The sequence below is a fragment of the Lepisma saccharinum genome, chromosome 3 (genome assembly GCF_977018435.1).
Source record: "Lepisma saccharinum chromosome 3, izLepSacc3.1, whole genome shotgun sequence".
Taxonomy (NCBI): domain Eukaryota; kingdom Metazoa; phylum Arthropoda; class Insecta; order Zygentoma; family Lepismatidae; genus Lepisma; species Lepisma saccharinum.
The window spans coordinates 78,866,223-78,891,183 of NC_139231.1; the positions used below are offsets into that span (position 1 = coordinate 78,866,223).

Here is a 24,961-nt window from a genome sequence, read left to right on the forward strand (position 1 = left end):
GTACAAATACAATCGCAAGAAAAAGTATTCTTGATTGAATATTGAATTGAATGATACTGAAACTCAAAGAATTTGGCGGTCTTTTATTCTATTCAGAGGAACCAGTCCCATGATCGATATTCCATGTTATATTTGACCTTTTATTGTAATATCCAGTTTGTATACTGCCGTAATTTGAGAATTTAAGTAGATATTCTCTTTCTTTCTTTTTCAAAAATATTCAGGTCAAGGTGCAGCTTATTACTGGGAGGAGATGGGTTACATTGTTAACTGTGTGGCAGATATTAAAATTGTCATGTATCTATTTTGAAAGCAGTAAATAATTCATATATTTGTAGGAGAGAGAAAATAAATATCAGACATCCAGATTTGACCATCTCTACTTTTGACTTCTATTCCTCCTAGTCAAGGCAAACCCTCCATATGGATGATTTTACTTCAATTCAATGCTGTTATAACTTCAGCTAACCTACTGGTTACAAGGCCTAATTAAATGGAATTTATGGATGCAAGAGAAATCAACAAGAATCATATGTTAGTGTTTTATTAAGTTTCAGATCAGATTGTGATGGCTACATCAAATATTGTTGCTAAATTGTATACATAGATGTTAATTTGGTTGAATTCTTTCTTTAGGTGCTGGTTTTGGCCACCAACTAGGTTTCTGAGTTTTAACAGGAACATCCGAAACTTTCAATGACGACGCCTGTAGAGCTTCAGCAATCCTTAACAACCCCAAGCCTACATTGCTTTCGATTCCATGTATTTTACCAACAGATTTCCCACTTTCGTTCTCAACTGGAACGAACTGTGACGTTTCCAGCGAAGATGTGAAAAGCAGAGGCATAAGTCGTTTTCGTACAACGCCTGTGTGGTGTGTCCTTGCTGTAAGTTCCTGACCAAGGTAACAACCTTTATGAAAGCTAACACCATGCAAGTAGTCGCAGTTCACCTCCAAAGGGAAACATTTCCCAGGGGGTAAATCAACCACACCTTCCCCGACACCTAATGTGTACCGTAGGCTGCGATACGTTGGAGCTTTCTCATGCGGGGCAGAGTCACTACGTAGTATAACTGCAACATTGCTTTCAGATGGAGCCACTATCCTAATGCCAAGAGCACTTAATCGAGGATCGCGAGTAACAACTGAATTTGTCACATCTTTCAATTGTTGCACTGTTGGATTAGTACTAGCTGCAGATCCTGGACTGCACAAGACATGACCCAACAATGAAGAATTTCTATCTTTATCATCATCTACATTATTGACATCTGTGTTGAAGAGGACCCACACTTTGTAATCATTCTCGATATTATCAACATCAACCTTTTTGCGAAGTCTGTACATTTTCAGATGCTTCTGAACCATAGGTAGTGCTTCCTTATCACACTCAATTAGGAACGCATTGTCTTCATTTGTGCGATAAATAATGCTGTCACACATGACACGTCCCTTAACGTTGAGGAACATTGAGAACATGCTTGGTGCTCCTTCTTGCAAATGCCGCATGTCATTTGTTATCATGCCCTGCAGGAATGCTGACGAATCATTTCCGGAAACTCGCAAGAGGCTCCGATCATGTAACCTCTCTACAGCCACAGCTTGTCCTTTTAAAGAGCTAATGCATTTTCGAGTCAAACACGGCAGGCAGTGCGTTGCCTGTAAGTGTGGTGGGTAATACAAATATCTTTTCACTAGTGTAACGAGCATGATTACCTATTTATTATAATCCCATGGAGTCCACTTTTCTAGCAGAAATTCTGAAAAAGACAGAAAAACTAATATCACTATAAATTCCAGAAATAAGCATAATTTTATCATTTCAGTTACACTAGTGAGGATGCCTAAGGGAATGGGATACAGTTTCACATACGATGCACATTTATTTCAATTCTGTCAACATGTTTGCAAGTATTTGAACAAAACAGAACAGCGAGTTCTATATTTCTCATCAAGCTCCATGTTTTCCTTCAACTTTTCTTTTCAGTTCATGTATTTTGTGCAATTATGTTAGGTAATATATTCCTCAAGCACCCATATCAAGTTTTGCTACTCTGTTAGCTCTTTGTGCTGCATGTTGGAAACAGTATTCCCTCCTCCTTATGCAGGATTTCATAACATTTTAATATTTGTTAAAATTAAACTGGTTCTATCAACTGCCATATTACTCAAAACTCTACACTAATTGCACATCCTTACTAGAATTGTGGTCCAATTTCCAACTGTGTGTGGAAGTAAGCTTAAAGTTCCAACAAAATGATTTTTGGATGTTATTTCTTGTGTGAAATTGTGTTGCGAAAAGTAGCTGTGTAAATATATGTTATGTGAAGATTTTTTCCACATGGAAAATATGGCAGAAGAAAAGAGAAAGCGTGAGTAATTAAAATAAACATTTCATTTATTGTTACTTTGGTTTCTTGTGAGGGAAAATAAAATAATCTGAGATCTTGAATGACATTTATCAGATTCAGAATACACCATTCCATATAGGAGATAACAGTCTAACTTTTCTCATCTAGTAAAAAGTCTTCACTCTACAAGAATTAAATTTTTATGATTGGACACAATCCACAATGAAAAAATATATATTTTTAAAGAAACTAAAAAATGCATTCCAATGAATACAAGATAAAATACATGGATATCATCCACTGGTAACATGAATAGTAAAGCATGAAATCAGGGATCAATCTTTATGAAATGGATTTGGAAATTTGGCTCAGATTTTAATTGTGTAGTTCCATTGTCATCATTCTGCATGAATTGAATTCCTCACATGCTTATAGGCACATACAGAACAGTTTCCCAGTTACATTTTTTTGTGCAGAACAAGTTTTTGATCCTGCATCTGTATGCTAGTATGAGTAGGTTAGATTTGATGCATTTAGCATTATAATTCTGCTCCTATGTCTATAGAGTGTAACTATTTTTTTCATTTTGAGTAGGTTAGGCATGTTGGCTTCAAGATATTACACATTGACATCACTTGCATGGTCATGTTAATGGCAAAGCATGATATAAGGGAGTCAATAATTATGAAATGGATAGTAGATCATATCCTATTTTCATTATTAGTTTCTATCAGTAGCCCTCTCCCTGGTTTGAATCCTTGCCTGGGCATTCTTTTGTCAGTGTTTCTTCATTAATTTCATCATATCATACTCATCTCTGTGATTAGCCAAGAGTGGCAGAGGAGGAAATCAAAATAAACAAAATCAAATTATAAGTAGCCTCCAAAATGTAAGTTATGTGGTGTTCCCCTTTAAAAGAATCATTCATATACAGTTAACTTTCCGTGTCCTGTACAGTAAAAGTTTCAATTCTTCCCCATATTTTACATTATCTCCTATATTTATTTATTTATTAGCTAAACCTCCCTAAAAATCAATCAAGATTTTGCTATATCGAAGCAGGTAGAGTTCTGACAACATAATTTGGCAGATGAGAGGTTCCTTTTACAGCTTAAATGCAAGTCCTTGCAGATGACTTGACAGTTCTACATTATTCAAAGTGTAGCAGTACAACATGCTCTTTCCGAGTTGCTGTAAAATGCAAGTTGTTTTTTTACCTCACAAAAAGTGAAATAGGTGCTTCATTCCTATCACCAGAAATCACTCCAAGCAGCATATTGCTTTGTGCTGTAACACTGCAGGAGATGGCCTGTGATTTTCAACCTTATTGCCATCATGGTGATAAAGAGAAGGAATGTGCCCTCTTTTTTCAATTGAATCTGGGGACAGGCCTTTGGGAACATATTTCAGATGTTGGTAGAGCATCTGGCTACCACGCAGAAGACTCCTGTTGGAATCCCAGGGCAGATGATCTGAGCCAGGAATTTTTCCAGTCATTTCTCTGTTACTGAGTGGCTGAGGCCCACCCAGCCTTGTATAAATGGGTACCTGGGTGCAAAGAAGCCGGGCATGATGCTAATCACATGATCCCAACTATGGCCAGGATCAAGAATATGTGGAGCTCTACCTCCACATCACCCCATATGCCTACATGGCATGTGTGCACAGGCACAAGGGTACCTTTACCTTACCTTTATCTAGAAAAAATACCTGAATTATGTCTTATTGCATTTTCTTACTTTATGCTCTTTTCCTGTCTTTCTAGTTTAACCATAATGATGAGGACAAATGATGAACGAATGCTGAGATTGAGGTTCAAACTTGGAACTTTTCGTGGTGATTTGTGTTTTAGTATACACTACTGTTGATTTTCAATGTTGGCACTTAAAGGTTTCTGTTAGTTGCCAAATGGGACAAAGGTCCAGTTATTGTTTTGTTTATTATACTTATTAACGTTAGTATTCTGTTCAGTGGCATGCCCAGGATTTTTGAAAAGGACTGGATAAATATACTTTTTTCAGTAGTCGGTCCTCAGTTTGCCATCTTTTTCTGCCTTTGACATTCTTTTTTTTAGAAATAGTTGGCGAAAGAGATGGTATGACCCCCACCAACCCTTCCTTTGGCATGCCACTGACTGTGTTAGATTTTATCAATAACTTTATTTCTTTATATAAGAATTTGTGAAAATGAAAAAGATTCACTAATTGATGCATTTTCTATTTATAAGCTGTAATTGGGCAGTTGTATGTTTTAAGTTCACTTGTGCACAAATGAAGGTCCAACTTCTGGTTACTAGAGGGGCATTCCACGAAAAGTGGTCCTGCTCAATGTAAATATCAAAGAGAATCAATCTGAAAATTATCATTGTTTTTAATTGCATTAAGGTTTAAATGTTTGTGAATGCATATAACATGCATATTTCGCCAACAAAAATTACTCTCATTTGTAGCCTATATGCTTCACAGACAAATGAAGTCAAACTTTGTTATATTTTTAAAATATCACACATGTAACACATTTTTATTTATGTTTTTCATGCATTTGGCTATGTCATAAGTTTTATTTTTCATTTGTTAGCAGACACCACAAAGTACTTCATAATTCTATGAAAGTAGTTCATTATGAATATATTAAACCAGTAAAACTTTGGTATGGTCCCAACATATTTCTTCATTTGTACACAAGAAACTACTTACGGAAATGAGTTTCTGTAGCATTTAGAAGTTCGTGGAGGTATTTTCTTTCATCATGGAATCTATTTCACCGGGAAATCATGTATTTTTCAACAGAAATATCTCTCCGACGTACAATTGCTGTTGCTTTCAATTGCTTGCACTACGTGAACCAAATGTTGTGAACGTTTGATGACGTAACTCTCTCTCAGTGTTTCCAACAACACCATTTTTTTGCAAGAAGATGACAATTTTAACTATGTTTGCCTAACCTAACCAAACCTAACCTTGCCGTGCATGGTTTGTGGGACTATCCCTGCATGGTTCGTAGGGCTATTTATGAATTGGGGCTATCTGTGAATGGTTTGTGGGATTTTTTTGTTTGTAGGGCTATTTATGAATTGGGGCTATCCGTAAATGGTTAGTGGGGATTTTTCGGTTGACAAGGTTGGAAACACTGCATACCCACTGATGATCTACCACGCTAGTCAAGCTGTCTCGCCATATTGTGTCTTACGGAAGCGCAAAAAAGGAATAATAATAATTACTCATGTCACAAATTGAAATTATTTTCGTGAAAAAAGCAAAACAACACCTTGAAGAATCTTTCGCAATGCAGAATAGGTAAGTACGAATGTTAAAAATGACGAAATAAACGAGTGAGAGGTGTTGGGACCATATCGAAGTTTTACCATTAAACCAATCTCATATACAGAACCTTACACTGTATGTGTAAAATGTCACACATGTAAGACTGGAATGCCCCTAGATGATTTTTCGCCAAGCTTTTTTCTTTATTTCTATTAGGTTATCAATTTTCTTCCTCTTGTGTTAATGTGTGATGAACTCATGAAAAAACTGATGGGCCAAACAATGTCCTGACCAGAGATTTGAACTTCAGACCTCCACTTTGTAGTACATCATATAAACCACTCTGCCATGGAGGAGGAAAGCTCTTCAAAGTATTGAAATGTGCACGGCTTAGAGTTTGAAGAATGTGTATAAATGGTTTTTAAGTTGGGATACAATAATTTCACTCCAAAAGCAGGTTGCGACAGTCATAGTGCAATATCTTTTGGGTGCTGGCTTTCTGTTTTTGTGTGTGTTTGCGTGAGGGTATAAAAACAAAGTGTGAAAAACCTACGGCAATCAAAAAAAACTTGGCTGGCATAAGATATTTCCTCCGACTTAAATATGTCTTATGAACATAAAGTAGAAGAAGTATATTGGTAAATACCAAGGGAATATACAGTGGGTACCATACCTGTTCGTACAGGCTCAATAAATTGTATGAAATCCCTCTGCACGTGGTTAGTTGGCGAAATATCTAACAAAAGGTGTCCAGTATTCAGGGAGGACCTTCGAAAAGGTAATTTGTACAAAAGATGAGAGATGCAGTAAATGTACTGGATGGAGAGTATTATAAATGGTTTGAGGATGTTTGATGTACGTACCTTTCTTGTTCGTACGCATGAGTCATGTAGTAACCATGTCACGTAGTTGTGTGCAGCACACTGCATTTTTGTACGTACAGCTACAGTTGCAGGTCTGTGTAGCCACTCTAGCATTGCTACTAAGTGTTAACCACCCGGTGAGCATGGGAAGTATGTAATAGGGAAGCGAATGAAGCTCAGCTCTGACCTTTAAGGTGTTACAGGCAATCTTGCTCTTAAAGGACATTCTTTGAGGGAAATAGGATCATTAGTGAACAATTTGCAAACAATCATGTGCATAAAGACCAGGAGTTCTTCAGCAATGTGAACTGATCCGATGAGACCAGAATAAACCCTTTCGGATCATAGGTGAGGAAGAAGGTGCGTGAAGATGACAATGTAGCTGATACTCGTTCCACCGAAAATAAGGGGATGGTTTCTATCATGCTTTGGGGATGTATGTCATTGAAGGGAGTAGGAACTATTCATTTTATTGATGGCATAATGGACAAGACAGTGTACAATAACATTCTCAAGCATGTTTACATGTTCCAACAAGACAAGGACAGCAAACACACGGCGGGTATCAACAAGGAATGGCTCGCCTGGAATGTTCCAAAACAGTTGCATACCTCTCCGCAATCAGCTGATTTGAATCCAATTGAGCACTTGTGGGCCATATTAAAGAAACGTTGAAAACTCAACTACAACATCCAAAGAGGTGCTCAAGAGGATTGTATCGCAAGAGTGGGAGAATATCAGCTCAGAAACATGCCACAACCTAGTGCATTCTAAGCAGCGAAGGTGTCAAGCAATCATTAAGGCCAAAGGATATTCAACAAAGTATTAGGAATTTGTGAGTGTTCACTTCGTGTCTGTTTTATTTGGAATACTTGTGGTGTGATTGTAGGTGTACGAACAAATATGGAACCAGGAAATTGACACTTGGGTTGCATTATTGTATTTATTTTAAACGTTATGTGATTTTTCTGTTATTTTTATTTGTTGTCTGTCCTGTACCATTTTTGTGCACATCATTTGAGCAAGAAATTTTCTCTCTTTTGCTCTCTAGCGGTGTACTTTATCATTTCACTTTACCACTACCTCTGCACGAATAAGACTGGTAGAGTCAGATTATTTTCATAACAAGTCTAGCTGACCGTGCAAGTCCAGTTAGTGAGCCTACCAACAGTCCAGAGCACGAGCAACAGGGATAGCGACAGGTGCTGGGTAGAGATGACGCCAGCGGCTCATTTGTTGATTGGCTGCTCCGGGACTTATGACTTTCTCCAAAGCTGCCAATGCTAAACAGCCAGAGATGTTACGAAAATAATTCACTCTACATACTTTAATTGAACCTGTCTAACCTACTCATGTAAGACATTTTTGTAGGATAATGATATTGCACATATACAAAAAATGAAATGAATTCAGAAGAAACATACATATGTGTACGTGTACTATATGGTGCGAGCATTCTGAATCATCATGCGTCGTGCTTGTGTTTTGTCGAGTGATGCAGTGTTTCCAACCTTCTAAACCAAAAAATGCCTACTTCCATGTTATTAGTTTTCAATTTTTTCCCGGGTAGCCCCACAAACTATTCACGGGAAGGTTAGGTTAGGTTAGGCATGCACAGCTAAAATTTGGGATCACATCATCTTGTTGAAAAAACATGGGGTGATTGGAAACAGTGACAGAGGGTTACGTCATCAAGCGAACGGAACATCCGGTTCGTACATGGAAGCAATGGGAATTGCGATATTTTTATACATGAATTATCACTAAAAAAGATGAAACGATGACAGAAAAATACATTCAGGAATGTTACGGAAAGTAAGTTTCGGTAACAGTCTGATATAGTGAAAACACATTTCTTTAAATTTACAGGAGAAAAGATAGGAAACTACTTACGGAATTGAGTTTCTGTGGACTTTTGGAAGCTGGGAAGAGTGTTTTTCCGGTACTTTTTTACTATCCGTCGGACAGATTTCTTCATTTCTACAGAAGAAACTACTTACCATAATAAGTTGTCTAACTTCGGGAAGGTGTTTTGTGTGAAATTCAGGTGTTTTCCGTATCCTGGAAACGGATTTCTTCAAATTTAAAAGTTTGGGGGCAGGTGACTCCGGCCAATTTCTAACATGCCTTTAACAGGGAGTCTATAGAAAGAGCCGGGGAGCCGGAGCGGAGGCAGGGCCACGTTAGCGGTTGGGGGCGGTAGGTCAATTACCCCAGGGGCGGAGCCCGGAATCAGTGGGAAATTTGAGTCAAAAATTTCAAACAAAAATAATTTTTTGTTTAAATTTCGCACAGATTCCGGGATGGATAGCCCCAAAAACCATTCACGGAATGTTCCGCAAAGCAGATAGGTAAGTACGAATGTCAAAAATTGACGAAACTCTGAAGTTATAGGTGTCCGACGGATAGTCAACTTTTACCATTTTTTCCATTTTGACTAATTGAAAGTGTTACCAAAAACTGATTACAATACAAAGAAATAAAATAATCGGTAACAGTTTCATACATCGGAGACACATTTCTTCATTTTTACAGAAGAAACTACTTAACGGAAATGAGTTTCTCTAAGGTTTCCAACGTTAGTCGAGGTATTTTCTTTCATCTGATATCTATTTGACCGGGAAATCATATCAGTGTTTCCAATATATATATTTTTTTAACTACGCTTGCCAAACCTAACCTAACCTTATCGGAAATGGTTCGTGGGGCTATCCGTCAGCTAGCCGTGCATAATGTACAATTTGCACACGTGACGAACACGATAGTAGGTATTTTTCGGTGAACAAGGTTGGAAACAATGATATTCGAAAACAAAAGAAGCGATATCATTCGCAAAGTAAGCGATATCGCACCATTACGTGCGTTCGTTAGCACTTAGAAAAATGTGTTATTTTAGTAGAAAAAGCGTTTAGTTTTTGTGTAAAATGCATAATGGCACCTTGAACTATGTTTCGCAATACACAATTGGTAAGTACGAACCATGCGATACACAAAATATCCTATTTTAATGTGTCTCCGATCTATGAAACTGTTAACAAATAATTGATTAACTTTATTTTACTTCGCTTCTTGTGCCATTTTTGGCTAATCCGCGAAGATGGGATGAATGATGAATGGACGGACACTCACAAACATCAATGCCCAGGCAAGGCTTCGAACCCGGGATCCCCGGTGTCGTAGCGCGATGTGATAATCAGTCTGCCAGGGGGCCGGCTAGGAATACAATAATCCCTTGCACTAACCCATCTAGTTAATAAGTTTGTTTTCCCCGTAGACCCTTGATGGAAAATATATTTGTATTGTGGAAATCGGAGGAATTGAACTACAAAGCTACTGTAATGCCGTACACTAATATACAAAAATTATTCATGGCAATATCTAGTAATCGCCTAGTCGGAAATCTTGGTTTTTGCGGACTCTCCATTTTCGAAAGATGTTGGCAATCCTCAGTCTACGAGCTACCACTCAGGAGATAAAAACGTAAATTGTACCGATATTTTAAAATATTTATGTAATGCTTTGACAAGAATGCTTCTTTATATTTTAAGAAATCTGTGTAAATACCACACGAGCATTTACCTGAAACACTGGCAACACTGCCTGAAACAATCCTCTGGAGTGGAGTGTGCTGCCATCTGACGGAAATGTCACTGAAATACGTAAAAGTTATTTGACTTTTCTATTATTTTACATTTTATTATTAGGAAACTGTTTACTTTTTTGTACAACTTATTAAAAGCGCAAATACAACATATGGAGCAAGATCTCGAGCGTTTTAACCTTGAAAATGACAGAGATGGAACACATTTAAACGAACGTGGCTTGAAGGGGGAACCGTATTTGGAACAACACGGGTGGCATGTTTTTATTGCACAAGATAACAATTTTGTTGTGCTGATTAACCTTTTATCAATGTTTTAAAATAAACGGATATATTTAAAATAATATTTGACAACGACTTGCACAAAACTAAAACCAAATTACAAGTAACGAATCTTAGGAGATATTTTATCTAGTGTAGTGTTTGCGTTGCCTTTTACGGCGATATCAGACAACGTGTAGCGGAGTCGAGCTACTTTTGTTTGTAACTTTTTGCCAAGAGAGGGGACAGCAGAAGAAGAGTGTATCATTTGTATTATGAACGATCGTGCAAATATTGACATTAAACTGAGCTTATGTGGAAAATTAAAATGTCGGTAACACTATGATTCCATTTTATAAGTTAAAAAGTTGTTGCATCTACTTTGCGCAAGGAGAAGTCGAGGGGGCGTTGGACATGTTATTTTGGCTCGTAGCCGAATGAAGAGTTGAACACAGTCAAAGAGAACGTGTGGTTCGGATCAGTGGGGTGAAAGTGAGTTGCGCGAAATCTGGCAAGAAGTGTTAACTGTTCAAATGCCATTGTGGGGTACCACATGTGTCTTTGTTCGCCACAAATGAAATATGAGTGCTCTGAAGACATATATGTAGACACTTGTATTACAGTAGATTGTTTTGTTTTGAAATTCGAGGAAAATCGTGTGCGTGTAGTTTTATAAGTAACATAGTTGAAATTGTTGTGTTTATCCCCCTGTCAAGAGTCAACTTACAATACAGCCAAGATGATGGCAGACGGGTATTTGGTCGGCGACGGATCGTGGAATCTAAAGGTTTTTGTGACCGATCTTCAAGTGGAAAGAATTTTGCGTGTTAAGGGAGATCTACACATAGGAGGTGTGATGTTAAAACTCGTCGAAGACTTAGGTAAGTACCCTCAAGGTGTCATTTGTTTGAATATTCAGTGGTGTGCCAAATATTTTCGAAAGGGGTATACTTTTTTTATATAGTAGTCAGTCCTCATTTATGCTATATGTTCCTCCTGCCTTTGACTTTTTTTTTTGTAATACTTGGCCGAAAGGGAAGGGGGGGGGGTTGGGGCTATGAGCCCCCTTGGGCACTCCACTGTAAGTGATAAATACATTTGCATTGATATGTTATCGTTAGTTACATAATTTTTTCTGCACTTATCACTTTTTTTTAGATACTGATAAGCTATGGTATTTATTTTCGCGCGAGTTAGAACAGCTTTAAGTATTGGCAGGAATTCAACGGAATCATGTGGTTCCGTCCATTTTCTGCGTGTAGACCAGTTGTGACGACGTAGTTTTGCATGGGAATAGAACGTACACCAACATTCAACTTTTAAATTACAGGCGATTGTTGTCTTGTACTGTCTACGTCCAAATAGTTTGGTTTATTACAAATTGTACACTTGTCATTCTGTCTTAGTCTGAGTGTAATTGTTTCATGCACCGTACGATTATGTAAATGGAAATTTTGCGAGTAAGTTCGTTTTTTTAAACATATCCTCGTATAGAATTTCGATAGCCTGCAAAGTAAATTATATGTCAGCCAACTATTTTTATATTGTTTAAAACTGTCAAAGAGAAACTGCTACAAATAGCTGAAAAAGTGCTTCAATCAATCAGTGTTTACTCACCAATTAATGGGCAGAATTAATTTTAAAAAAATCAGAAGGTAGTTTTTATGCTCATTATTATCTCCAGATTTACAAGGACGAGGCTTCTGTGAGCTAGAAACATACCGGGAGCAGTGGCAATAACGCCCTCACAATGTTAATATATATTACTGTAACTTTAATGAGACTAAATCTGTGAAATATGTAATTTTTGGTTGACTTTCATTTTCCAGAGGGGGCGCTGCCCCTTCTTGTCCCCCACCCTCGTGGATATTGCACCTTGCCACGAAGGCACATTTAGAAGATGTGGGGATAGGTCAAACACATCTAAAAATTTTCACAAAGGATCAATTAATGATCATTTTGGATCTTACATCCCCTTAAATACGAACTTACACTCTCTAGGTGGAAGTTACTGGATGAAGCCCTACATACTCTCGATCTCTGCCATTTTGGAGGTGATGTACTCCATCTTGACCCCCCCTCCCCCAGGTACCCATTTATTTGAGACTGAGTGAACGCAAAGGGGGCGTAGCGGGTGTTATTTTGGGGTGCAGGTCTCAACCTTCGAGAACAGTAACAGTTTTGCATGGGAATATATTACTGAAAACATTTCAGTGTACCTGCCACTATATTGCATTTTTTGGTTGTTCAAATTATGTCCCTTCACAGCGCAGAACGTTGTTTTTTTTTTTTTTTGGACAAAATCCTGTTTTCCGGCTGGCCGCTAGGGTAGGAAGGATTCTAAGGTTACCGCTTGTTGCCCAAACAGGGAGCAGCGGTAGGCCTAATTGGCTGTTTGACCGCAAGTTTCTTCGTAGGTAAACGCGACTACAGCGGGTCACTGCCAGGCAGGGGGTCCCCGCACCAGTTCTTAGCTTGGCGGGACTCTTGAAATCATAGTATAGATCGACCACAAGGAAAAAAACCTTGGCCGAAAAGTCCCCGCGCAGCTTTCCCTTCTTCCCTTCAGCTCGGGCCATAAGGAAGCATGGTCAACTCTCCCCCTCCCCTCCTCGCGGGAGTACGGTGCACAGGAGTCGCGGGTCTGCGCAGGTTGTTTTGCTTGTGGTTCCACTATAAGTGATCTCGCCCCAACGTATTTCTTCATTTTTTACAGAAGAAACTACTTACGGAAATGAGTTTCTATAGCATTTTCAAAGTTCGTGGAGGTATTTTGTTTCATCGTGGAATCTATTTCACGGGGAATTCATGTAATCTAATTCAAGACAAATATATCCGACGCACAATTGCCGTTCTTTTCATTTCCTTCCTCTAGGTGAACCTGATGTTGCCTACGTTTGATGACGTAATCCCCTGTCAGTGTTTCCAACCACGCCGTTGTTTTACAAGAAGATGACAATTTTAACTTTGCCTAACCCAACCTAACCTTGCCGTGCATGGTTCGTGGGGCTATTCAAGAATGGTTTGTGTTCAATAACACGGAAGTAGGTATTTTTCGGTGAAGAAGGTTGGAAACACTGCATACCCACTGATGATCGACAACGCAACACGCAGCTGTGCCTGCCATATTGTGTGTTGCGGAAACGAAAAAATGAAGAACAATAATTACTCGTAATGTCAAAAATAGAAATTATTTTCATGAGAAAAGCAAAATCCCACCTTAAAGAATGTTTCGCAGTGCACAATAGGTAAGTACGAATGTTAAAAATTACTAAATAAACGAGTGAGAGGTGTTGGGACGAGATCGCATAGGTAATGAAACCATTTACGTCAATCCAAAACGTACGAGAAGTGAGCAAGGAATCAGAATTTAAAGGATTTATTACATGCTATTCAAATTATCTTCTCTGGACTGGCAGCACAGAATGCATCAACTCGATTTAATGCATTAACCGTTTTCATCATAACCTGAATGTTTGTAAAATCTAGACAACACCAAACCAAACTAAGATTCACCAGAATCCTCTGGATGGATAAACCCGGATGTGTTTTTTTGTCGGAATAGATTGTCGTGGCAGTTTATTGGGAAGGAGAGCAATTTTCGAAAACTACGTACTTCGCTGCCGCTGGCCGAAAGTCTAGCTCGGAACCAAATTTGCCCACACAGCTTCTTATGCATTCTATACTTTTTCGTTTTGTACTTGTTACTATGTTCATGGATTGAAAAAAAATAGGAACGAATCTTCTTGTATAAGAAACATGACATAGTACTGAAATTCTTTGATTTTTAAGCACTTGCTTTACACCTATATGAAGGGTTCGGGTGTAAAACATGGTATGTGAAATTTTGGTCATTTCTGAGCTCATTAAGAAAAATGGTTATTTGAAGCTATACTGTAGATGAATTGTTTTCGTGTTGTATTCACCAATTTCAGAAGGCTTTACTGAGTCCAATGCAAATTGAATGACATGGCAATTTCACTCGAAAATTGAAGGACTTCACATTTTACTTTGTAACTAAAAAATAACCAAAATGTCGTTTACTATGTTTTACACCCGACCCGTTCATATATATATATTTAAAGAGTTTACTTATTGTGGAAGAGTTCGTGCGCATTTCTTCCTCTTTCACTTCAATCGTGTACACTGTACAGCTTAACCAAGATAAGAATGACAAAAGTCCAGTCATTTATTTTCTCTACTCTGTTCCCCTTCTCGTGTACCTTTAGACAGTGCTGCACAGTTTGTCAATGAAAGAACATGTGTACAATGCAAGCAGCTGATTGCATCGCTCACGCCCCATCCGTTCGCTTGCTGTTGAAATTAGACTACAGCGCCACAAAGCTTGCTTATCTTGGTCAAGCTGTACACCACACGTATCAATATTTACACCTTGCAGTTGAAAGTAAGGAAGTTATAACTTCCATTTTCAGAGAGATAACGTTCATGGATACCCGCCCTTCATTCACAGAACATAGTTTTCTTCTCTATAATTCAACTTAGAAAGTTAAATTACCTGTGCTTAAAAATAGTCACGTACATTTTATTTTGTTTTTGGTCTCCTCAAAATGTATATTGCTTCCATTATGATGGTAGGATTCATTATAACCATTGTTCTAATTACCTTTGTGGTTGACGCTTAGTAAGTATATTGCCGAATAGTGTTTTGGGACGAAAAAAAGAAAAATAACTTCAGCAAGAATTGGACTGGGACGAATGTTAGTGGAAGTCCTATTTATTTATTTATTGTATTATTTTTTTTAATGCAACATTTTATCATGAATGCAACTAAATATTGACATTAACAACAACAATGTTCACATTTTGCGGTGTGTTAAGTTAGGAACAAAACTGTTTCATCCATGTAGTATTCAAATTATATATTTTAAACATCTGTAAAAAAAAAAACATGGCCATCCAGGAGTTTTAAACGTGACCCACGGGTATTCATCAAGATATGTTTCTTCGTTAATTCAATATATATTTTCAGCCACTGAACAGATTTCTATGCACAATAAACAGAATGACACGCATTGAATTGAAAGGCATGGTTACAAAACACGCAAATAACCACAAACTATAAAACATCATGTATCAAAATGTGTTTCTAAACAAGTCTGAAAAAAAAACCACTTCGTTTTAAACATTTGTGAAAAGAACATAGTCATGTGTTTTATAATAAAAGTTTAATAAAACAAGTTGTTTTGAACACTTTTGTGCCTTGTTTCACCCACCTCCGATATTAAACAAATCATTTGTTTCTTTCGAACGAATTCGCCAAATTCTAGTGAAATGCACTCTTTATACTTGTTATTTGGGTGCCAATAGGTTACAACATTCCAGGGGAGTTGCAAAGTGCTAACGATATTTTTCATTATTAAAAATACGCACAAATAATAATAATTTAAAAGATCAAAATCTCGTTAACCCACCCCTCTCAAATAATGGTTTCAGCAAAGGGTTATCCAGTGTCACATTTTATCGGCCATTTCTGTACATCTGCATATGAAACTGACAGCACACTAACGAATTTTTAGATGCAATGTGACTATAGTGGTAGCACAAGGAAAAGGAACCTGAGCAGAATCGCGTGTCCTGTGCATCGTATTCGCGCGTGGAAGGGATTGGCAGAGTGGAGAAAGCTTCCTTGTGGTCCGAGATGAATGGATGGAAGGGAAGGTGCGCGAAGGTTCTTTCCTTTGCTGTCGCTCTGTACCACATCACCAAGGACTCTTCGGCGAGCACTGCCGAACACGGGGTGTAAAGGTTCGGCAGAGACCGGATTCAATGTGGCCATAAGATAACTGCAAGGAGGACCCTAGTTCGATTCCCGGGACAGACCTCTGACGATGTCCCTGCATGAAGCGGTTAGAATCTTATCGAAGGGCGACAGGGAGTGAGACTGTGGAGGGCGAGTAAAGGCGATATAGATCGACCACAAGAAAAAAAAAACCTTGGGACGAAAAGTCCCCGCGCAGCTTTCCCTTCTTCCCTCCACCTCAGGCCATATGGAAGCATGGTCCACTCTCCCCCTCCCCTATTCGCGGGGGTACGGTGCATAGTTGTCGCGGGTCTGCGCAGGTTGTTTTGCTCGTGGTTCCACTATAGGACCCACGGTCTTGATCACATCTCCAAATCATCTCCATTAAGACTGAAATCGTCATTGTGTGGGACCCTTCCTTCACACCACTTGTGTGCCTTCATGGCACGGTGTAATGCCCAGGAAATTGCTTTACGTTTTATTCTCTCTAACTAGGTAAAATATAATCCAGCAGAAAACGAAAGACAGTATTGTGTCCTAACAGGCATAAATTGAACAGCGAAATGGAGATAACAGCATATAAAATAATTATGACGCTACCATTATAAAAAAAAGTATATATTCCCGTCAATTAAAAACTTATCCTTTCAGCCAAATTAGGCATCCCTGTTCCACCGAACTAACCATTAGGTCACAAATCACCTTATCTTGTGCTGATAAGCAATTAGGCGAAACCCTTTACACGCCGAATATGATTTTACACTTTTAAATTAAAGTGGTGCACAGGAAAATATATAACTGTAGTTTCGAAAGTGCAAAAGGCATTTATGTACCGGTTTATATACATTTGAGCATTATCCCGCCTGAATACGGAATTCGATATATTTCTGCCAGAATATAATGTGACTACATTCCTTTTTCGGAGGACTGAATACGAGTTACCTAGCACGAAAGCTGCTGTGTGATTTGTCAGGGCAGTTTCAAGATCCTCTCCTACATGGCGCTGCGGTAGCATGTCTTGATCCAAGATTGCACAAAGTTTTTACTAGTTTTTTTTATCTTTTCTCCAGCTTTTTTTCTCGTTGCACAAGAAAGCAGCATTCATTTGTTTTGGTAGTTGATTTATGATGAAATCTTGATAAAGAATGTCTTTGGAATTCTAGATAACAGAAGGCAAAAAGCTTTGAGTGGAATGTTGTAGAAGGAACCCAGAAGAAAATTGATAATTTGTTTTGCTTGTCATTTCGAACTGGAAACCGTGACGAGCAACTGCACGATATAGTGTCAGTTGTTTTGCAAAAAAGAAAAGATGGTACCGGCACTGTACAATGTTTCATTTTTACTCGTAGTTATTTAGGGTAGGGGGGCATGATTGTCATTCCAAGGAGAGGGTGTGCTAAGCTCTTGCATTTTCTGTTATCCTGGCCTCGGGAAGAAATAGGGTTCTGTTCTATAAACAGTTTTACTACCTTCCCACTGGATACTATAGATCGACCACAATGATAAAAACATTGAACGAAAAGTCCCCGCGCAGCTTTCCCTTCTTCCGTTCAGCTCGGGCCATATGGAAGTATGGTCCACTCTCCTCCTCCCTTCCTCGCGGGAGTACGGTGCACGGGAGTCGCGGGTCTGCGCAGGTTGGTTTGCTTGTGGTTCCATTATAGTGTAACTGCAATGATATTTCTACTTAACGAGTGGAATAAATGCTGTCGACATGTTATTATTGTTCACAGTGTTTGGTTATACAGGGGGATTCAGTAAAAGCGTGCAAGAATGAAACCGGAAATACCACATGAATCACCACGTCGACATGATGATGAGCATAATTTTTAGGATTGATAACGTTCCGCAGGGGGCAGGGAGTTGGAGCCCAATAGCCTCCTCAAACCACATGCATATTTCAATGTTGAGTGGATATATTTCTACATTTTGACATCACATTCTTGCCTGAAATTTCTTCGTGCAAAAATATGACAGCTGCATCGTTAATGGATACATATCGTACGTGTGTGGCGTGAGTTACAGGCAGTTTTATTTGCCCGTGGACTTTCCTGATTTGTCGTCGTTTATCCCAAATACATTTTTTGTGTGACGTATGGACTTGAGTTTTACTCGAATTTCTCTCTCGTTTGCAGTATTTTGCGAAATATCGCGATAATCGTATATTTTACTACCTAGGTATTTTTGTGTTGACAAAGTGCTCTTTTTGATACTAACAACTTGTGTAGCAAACATGACTTTTCTTTTCAAGAATCACATGTCTGCAAGTAATGTCATTTCTCTCAGCCAGTCAGTGTCCATATTCAGTTCCGCCCTGTAAGACTCGTCCACCGTGACTGTGGAACGTGTACGAACAGAACACAGTACAGAACTTAGTTTAAATGTTTAAGGTCGAGATACTGTAGTAGCATATTAACGTACGTGATGCACGTCCTTGGAATTTGGGAAAGGAAATAAAAGGTGAATGGGTGAGTGATAAAGCATGTTGAAACGAGACCGTGTGTCAGAAGTCCAGGACGAGAAGAATTTGGCGCAGAGCTGAAAAACTAATCCGGGTCTGCGCCATTCCGCTGGTTGTAAACTGCTCTACCAGATGGCAGATCCAATAAACATTCCTTCCTTGCGGCAGCACAAAAAGATCCGTTGGAATGAAGGATGCGTCCTCTTAGGAGGTAGTTCCACATAAAATGAACGTTTAAACATATTGCACTTGTTGCATGCCTCATAAAAGACTACCGCTAGATTCACACCTCGATAATATAAAGGTAGCGGATAGAGAGATTATTTTCTCAATATCTCCAGCTGATGGCACGAGTTTATCTACTGAACCGACGACAGTGCACAGCGTCAGCAAAAGGCTTACCGTTGGGTGCTAGATAAGGATGTTTCTTGTTGAATGGATGCTTACGTAGTTGTGACTCGTTCTCGAGCTACAAGTGAAGAGCAGCGAGAGATATTACGAAAATGATCGCACTCGAGCCAGATTGAAGCTAAGATTTGTAAGTTGTCACAATCCAGCACTTTTAAAGTCATGCATATTTGTCGGCACATGTTTTCAGTGCAGCATTACTTGTGCTCTAATTTATCACGTCTCTAGTTATTCGCCATGGATTGCCTATATGCGTGTCTTCTGGGAATGACTGTGGATAGGGATTGATTGATTAGGGCAGGTTGTACTATTTTTGGTGTCTTTTATCCGACCCGATCCCGTCGTCGGGGAAATGTTAGGTATCTTGAACCATCGGGAAGTGGTCGCGTATTAATTTGTTGGAATTGAATAGTTTCATTCCAGAAATTGCGAAAACATGCACGCCAAGAGGGAACAGCTTGTAGAAATCGCAGTGTTTGGAAATCTTGAACGTTTCTCGCACCGAGAAACTTCACGACTTTTAGGAAAAACAATAATATTGTTTGGAAATTCGGGAATGCATTTCAGAATTAATTTATGAAATTAGAATACGTCACTTGCACTTGTTTGTTATTTCCTAGAAATTAATTATATTTACTGTAAATGGAATTTTGTGCTACAAATAGAACCTTGTGCTCTACTTTTTGCTTATAGTGATCATGGTGTCCTACACATAGATTAGATGGTCCACGTGTAGAGCATCGTTGCCTTCTCGTAAAGGTTGACGACTAATTTTATGAAGCTGCTTTTTTATTTATTTACGTATTTCTCTCACTTTCTCCATCTCTCTCTGACACACACACACACACTTTCTCCCTAGCTCTCTTTATCCCCCCTCTCTTTTCCGCATTATCTTCCTCTTTCTCCTTTTCTGTTTTGTAGGGTAGACTAGTTCTTAATCCGGCAAACATTGGGAATGACATACGCCAGTGACGAAAACAGTACTGTTGCTTGAATTTCTCCTCTTCCTCTCCAGAGCGAAGCTGACGAGCGATGGAGCCTCCTCCACATGTGGACGGGCGCGGAAGCTCTCATCTTTCAAGCGTCTTGAGTCAGATGGCGTCTGATATGGGTCTTTCGTGGCTCTTCAAGTAAGCATTTGGGTGGTTCCGTCTGCGAGAAGGATGTGTATGTACTCCTCGGTGGAGGAGATCTGTTTCTTATTATCAAGGGGGGAATTTGTGTGCTTGTTAATTTTTATTGCTTCATTTAACGTAGGCTTCTTGTTTGAATTTCGTTCCGTGTTTTGAGCCTAATTCATTATATAGTGCGTATGCCTATTTTACATAATCTTGACCCAATTTATATATTTCCACTTTCTTGCGACTTGGGCTTTTTATGTATTATAGAATTGCAACCTTCACGTATGCAACCTTCTTGAGAAAGAACAGTTCGACGCTATCAGAAGGAACTCATGAACTCACGAGCTTCCACTCGTGTACTGACTTCTTGTGAGGTGATCAAATCAATGCACTCGATATAAGAACATTAAAACGAGCACAATTTAGAAAAAAAATACAAGATGATGGATTGCGATGTTGATTCAAATCTGCAAGTGACCAAGAAAATCACATTTCTGCTGTGAAATTTTACTTTTGACAATAAAATTGATGGTACTCTTGACGCGATGTCAGTATAAACGGAATGGAGCGTAGGAAAGTGAAACAAGAGTGGCCACTTGCAATCAACAATCCTTTCAGGAGTGCCATTTCAGGGCAAAATTGTGGTTTAAGACTTTTCATGTGGTCGTATGGACTGTATTTGGCTGCATTTTGCCTGCATCTAGATATATTCTGAACTGCTAGTGTTGCAAATCAGAATTATAAGCCACTAAGATGCCGCATTTTCACTTATTTATTTATTGAACTCAACAGGTACATATCTAATTACAGAGCCCATATGAAGGATATATAGTCATTACAATTACATATATTTCTGTAATATAGAGATAGAAATTATATATATATATATATATATATATATATATATATATATATATATATATATATTAAAAATATTTATTATATATATATAATACACTTTATCACACAATTGCAATACGAACTTATGTGTTTAAGCTTAGGCCATTGTGTTAAAAGTGGCTTTACTGAAGTTCCTTAGGTTCGTAGAAAAGATGTCAATGGTGTTATTCTTGATTAGCAAGTTATTGTACGCCCATAAAATCTTTTCTAGAGTTTCATATGTGGAATGCACCGGGAACCGAACTTATATTAAAATAAGTCAATCGGGGGCTTTCATAATGAATAAAAGCGGGTGATGTGATCTCTCATAGTGTTCATGTTATAAGCGGTGAAAGGTTTTGTGTACATTTCTGATGGCGACCGATAGATTTTTGATATCGAACTATCGATGGTGTTTGAATATCGATGTTAGCGACGATCCTATTCGCACTAGAACTAGCACGACGTCTAGCGAGCATTCTGTAACTTGCTAAGCTTATGTGTAACGTTTTATTTATTGTTAAAGATTAGTAGAAAACCCGGATATTTTTACTCTGAAAAGAAAGTCCGCTCGGACTCCTTTTTTATTATCTAAAGAGAGGACATATCGGGGGAGGAGGGACTAATGGTGACCTCTCCCCGATACCCTCGCGAAATCAGATATTCTGGATCTACCACCAGGCGAGAGCGGTAACTAATCGGCTATGCGGGAAACCGATTATTATGTAAGCCTTATGACGTCTGTGAAATTTACATAAATACACGCTTCTATACAGGAAAATTATGTACCACCAGAATCGTCGCACCTGTAATTCAAATGCAGCCGCCTCAGTGGCCGAACGGTTTACAATCGGCCTCATAGTGGTAGGTAACCTTCCGTCTTGTAATTTCAGGAGTTCTGGCTTCGATCCCAGGTGGAGGCACATTGCTCATTTCCCCAGGCGCTTAAAACAACTCAAATTCATTTGTAGAGTCAAATTCTGTTTACTCCCTCTGTCCCATAATTATTGTCCGGTACGCTTTTGTTTCTTGTCTCATAATAATTGTACGATATTCAAACTGTGACATTGGTGTATACAGAAGAAGTAAATGAAACACGGGGATGTGTTATACAACGTTATTACTCAAGGATCAGTACAAATTGGCCGATCAAGTATCCAAAAGAACATAAATAAAAAGTTACCATTTTGGCATACCGAACTATGATTATGGGACAGAGGGAGTATTAAGTTTCAGTGGCGCAACGACAGGGGGCATTGCTCATCCCCCCCCCCCACAACCTTCGACGGAAGTCAATTCTAGGGGGGCAAACATTGACGGCCAAGGGTACCTGAAGGGGGCCACAGTTTCGTCAAGTTCAGAGCCGTAGCTAGGTGGCGGCACGAGTCGGCCGAATGAAATGTAAATGAAAAGAAGTTGTGAAAGAGAAAATGCGTTAGCGCCCGTGATATTATTTGCGCCCTGGTAGGGACAAATAGGGGGGGGGGGGTAAACATTGACGGCCAAGGTCACCTGCAGGGTGCACAGAGGAGCAATTGCCCTCTTCAATTTCAAATCTTATGCATTTTAAGATACATTTCGCAAAATTTTCTAGCTCTGTTCGCTGGCAAAGCCTGCTTATCTCGGTATCGTCAGGTGGAGAGCCGTAGCCAGGGGGCGGGGGCGACGGGGGTTGTGCCTTCGCTCGCAAGGTAATTCTTTTCTGTAATGTATTTAAATAATATGTGTTGTATATACGCGTATTTATTGAATAAAATTTGAATACGGACACAATTAATTTTAGCATGTTGCATATGTATTTTCTTATTTTATTTTATGTCGCTCCATGTTGCATATATGTAAAACGTATGTTGTAAATGAAAGTTATACATGTTTTATGTACAAAAAGAATCATCTTCGGAATGCATTTATCACCCATTTTCTGCCATTCAACAATACAGTTTGTGTCCTTGTTTTGCATTATTAGCTGTTAGCTGTGTTGAAAAAATATTTCAAATAGGCTAGTTTGTTCCAAACAAATGCTTTAGTACAGACTTCTAACCCCTCTTTGTGTAATTTATGACTATGAGGATAATAACTACTACTACTACTACCACTAGTAATAATAATAATAATGCCATTATTATTGGTACGTTTAACCTGGTACTTGCCCCCGGACAATAAATCGTGATTGCGCCTCTGTTAAGTTTCTGTCATTGTCCAACAGCCGGGGGAACATATGTTAAGAACAGGATATAATATCATACATACTGGTCGGTGCTGCGTATTGGGCAGGACTTGAGTTGGTTGAAGAACCTTGTCGTTTGACGACGGGACGTTAGACCTTGGCGCCCACGGACCCGCGGCTGGAGTCGTTACGTAAGAACCTTGCACGAATGGGTGAAAGTCGGTCGACGCCGTAAACAAACCCAACAACACCATTCTTGGTCCTCCTAAAAGTGACATCGCGTTCGATGCAGTTTCGCCCAGAGTTGCCAACTACGGCGGCGAAATTCTAAATGTGGTGGATTTATGAACAACTTCTATTATTATTATTATTAATAATGATGATAGAAAGTTAATAGCAGGTCTCTATGACGAGGTTGTTGGGAGTTTCATTCCTAGGAGAGAAGTAGAAATATGAAGTAAAATAACATATTGGACGGTTGCAAGTATTTTTTCTGACCATTCTTCTTCATTTTGTAACAGCCTAGAGATTTCGAGTAATTTCTTCCCTTCAATTGTGTAACTTGGAGATAGAAATTGATTGCGCCTTGCCAGAGATCTTTGAAATGACGCAATGCCTCCTTAAATGATATCGCAAGAGAAGCAAGTGATTTATTCCTTCCATAAAATAAAATGCTCTTCACGAGGTAAATTGGAGACGATAAAAGGAGAAATGAAAGTAAGATAATAGTGCGGGGTGTGATTGGTTCTCTGGGCCTGCATGCTCGCTTTTGTTTGAAGCACATTCGCTAGTGAAGTAGAGATAAGATAGACATAATTTACCCCAAAATATCTTCCTTTGAATTGAATTCCTCCCCTCCAGAGACACGTACTTGCAGATGCTGCTAGGTTGGTTTTTATTTATTTATTTTTTACCAGTATGGCAAATGCAGACTGCTATACTCTGTCCCGGCAATCTGTGGAACAGGGCTGCGCATAACTGTATTGAAGGGGAGAAAGCGAGTAGGCGGGGCGAAGCAGTACGCGCTCCTGCTAACAACTGATAGCTGCAGCCGCATTTTCCTCTTCGTGCACTCACTTCCTCTCTCGCGCGTTGATTTGTTGTGCACTCGCGAGTCACTACTTGCGCAGAGACTTGCCTACTCATTTTCTCCCTTCTCGAAGATTTTCTCCAGAGATTCTCTGGATGGAGTATAGATGCCAACGAAGTTCAAATTCTGTTAGAGTTTAGCACTATTATGCTAGGGTTGGCAACATTGTGTTCGTCGCTTTACACAACTTCTAAAATCGGGAGACTAGTCCTCCTCCGTCGGAGGATCACGGACTAGAAGTCATGTCCTTCCAAACTCTACACATTCTATGAATGCGAAAAATAATTGTCATGTCTAACAAAGAAGGCCAAGATAACGAACATGTAGGGAAGTGGACTAGCAAGGAATAGTAGTGGAGTTAAAATATATTATGTATCCTTCGCGTCCCAAGAAAGCTACACACGTATAAAGCCACATAGGGTTCTCTGAAGGCCAAGGCTTGCATATACCGCGTTTGTTAGAACCTGTCCCGTTTCCCGCCCTAGGGATCGCTCGACAGTTTCGGTGCCAATGAGAAACGAGGAAAAAATCTTCTGCTGGACAGCGAGGAGCGAATGAAAGCCAGAAGAGATGCCCTTACGTAGACGCTGTTGTCACGTTGCGCATTTTAATTGGCTGCCTGGCTTTGACTTTCCCCAGCACCGAGAAAAGCCAGCGATCAGCTAGCGCGGGAACCGGGACAGGTTGTAACAAACGCGGTATAGTAGCCAGCCACTTACTAGTTGACACGTGAT

General features: G+C 39.1%; 2 protein-coding genes across 3 annotated transcripts in view; one reads left to right on the top strand and one right to left on the bottom strand.

The window, feature by feature from the left end:
• Positions 1-536: 536 nt before the first annotated feature.
• Positions 537-10,236, bottom strand: LOC145985180 (iron-sulfur cluster assembly factor IBA57, mitochondrial). The gene is made up of 2 exons (XM_083118877.1): positions 10,058-10,236; positions 537-1,761 (listed from the first exon to the last, which is right to left on the bottom strand). The coding sequence occupies exon 2, from the start codon at positions 1,709-1,711 to the stop codon at positions 611-613; it is 1,101 nt and encodes a 366-aa protein (XP_082975003.1). The 5' UTR covers positions 1,712-1,761; positions 10,058-10,236; the 3' UTR covers positions 537-610.
• Positions 10,237-10,513: 277 nt separating this feature from the next.
• The window catches only part of LOC145985181 (unc-112-related protein-like), a 182,757-nt gene continuing 168,309 nt past the window's right edge, over positions 10,514-24,961 (top strand). Inside the window, exon 1 of one of the 2 annotated variants that reach the window (XM_083118879.1) lies at positions 10,514-11,221. In XM_083118879.1, the coding sequence (XP_082975005.1) occupies positions 11,080-11,221 (142 nt within the window). In that variant the 5' untranslated portion in view covers positions 10,514-11,079. The remainder of the gene's footprint in view (positions 11,222-24,961) is intronic. The other variant, XM_083118880.1, reaches the window with a different exon arrangement.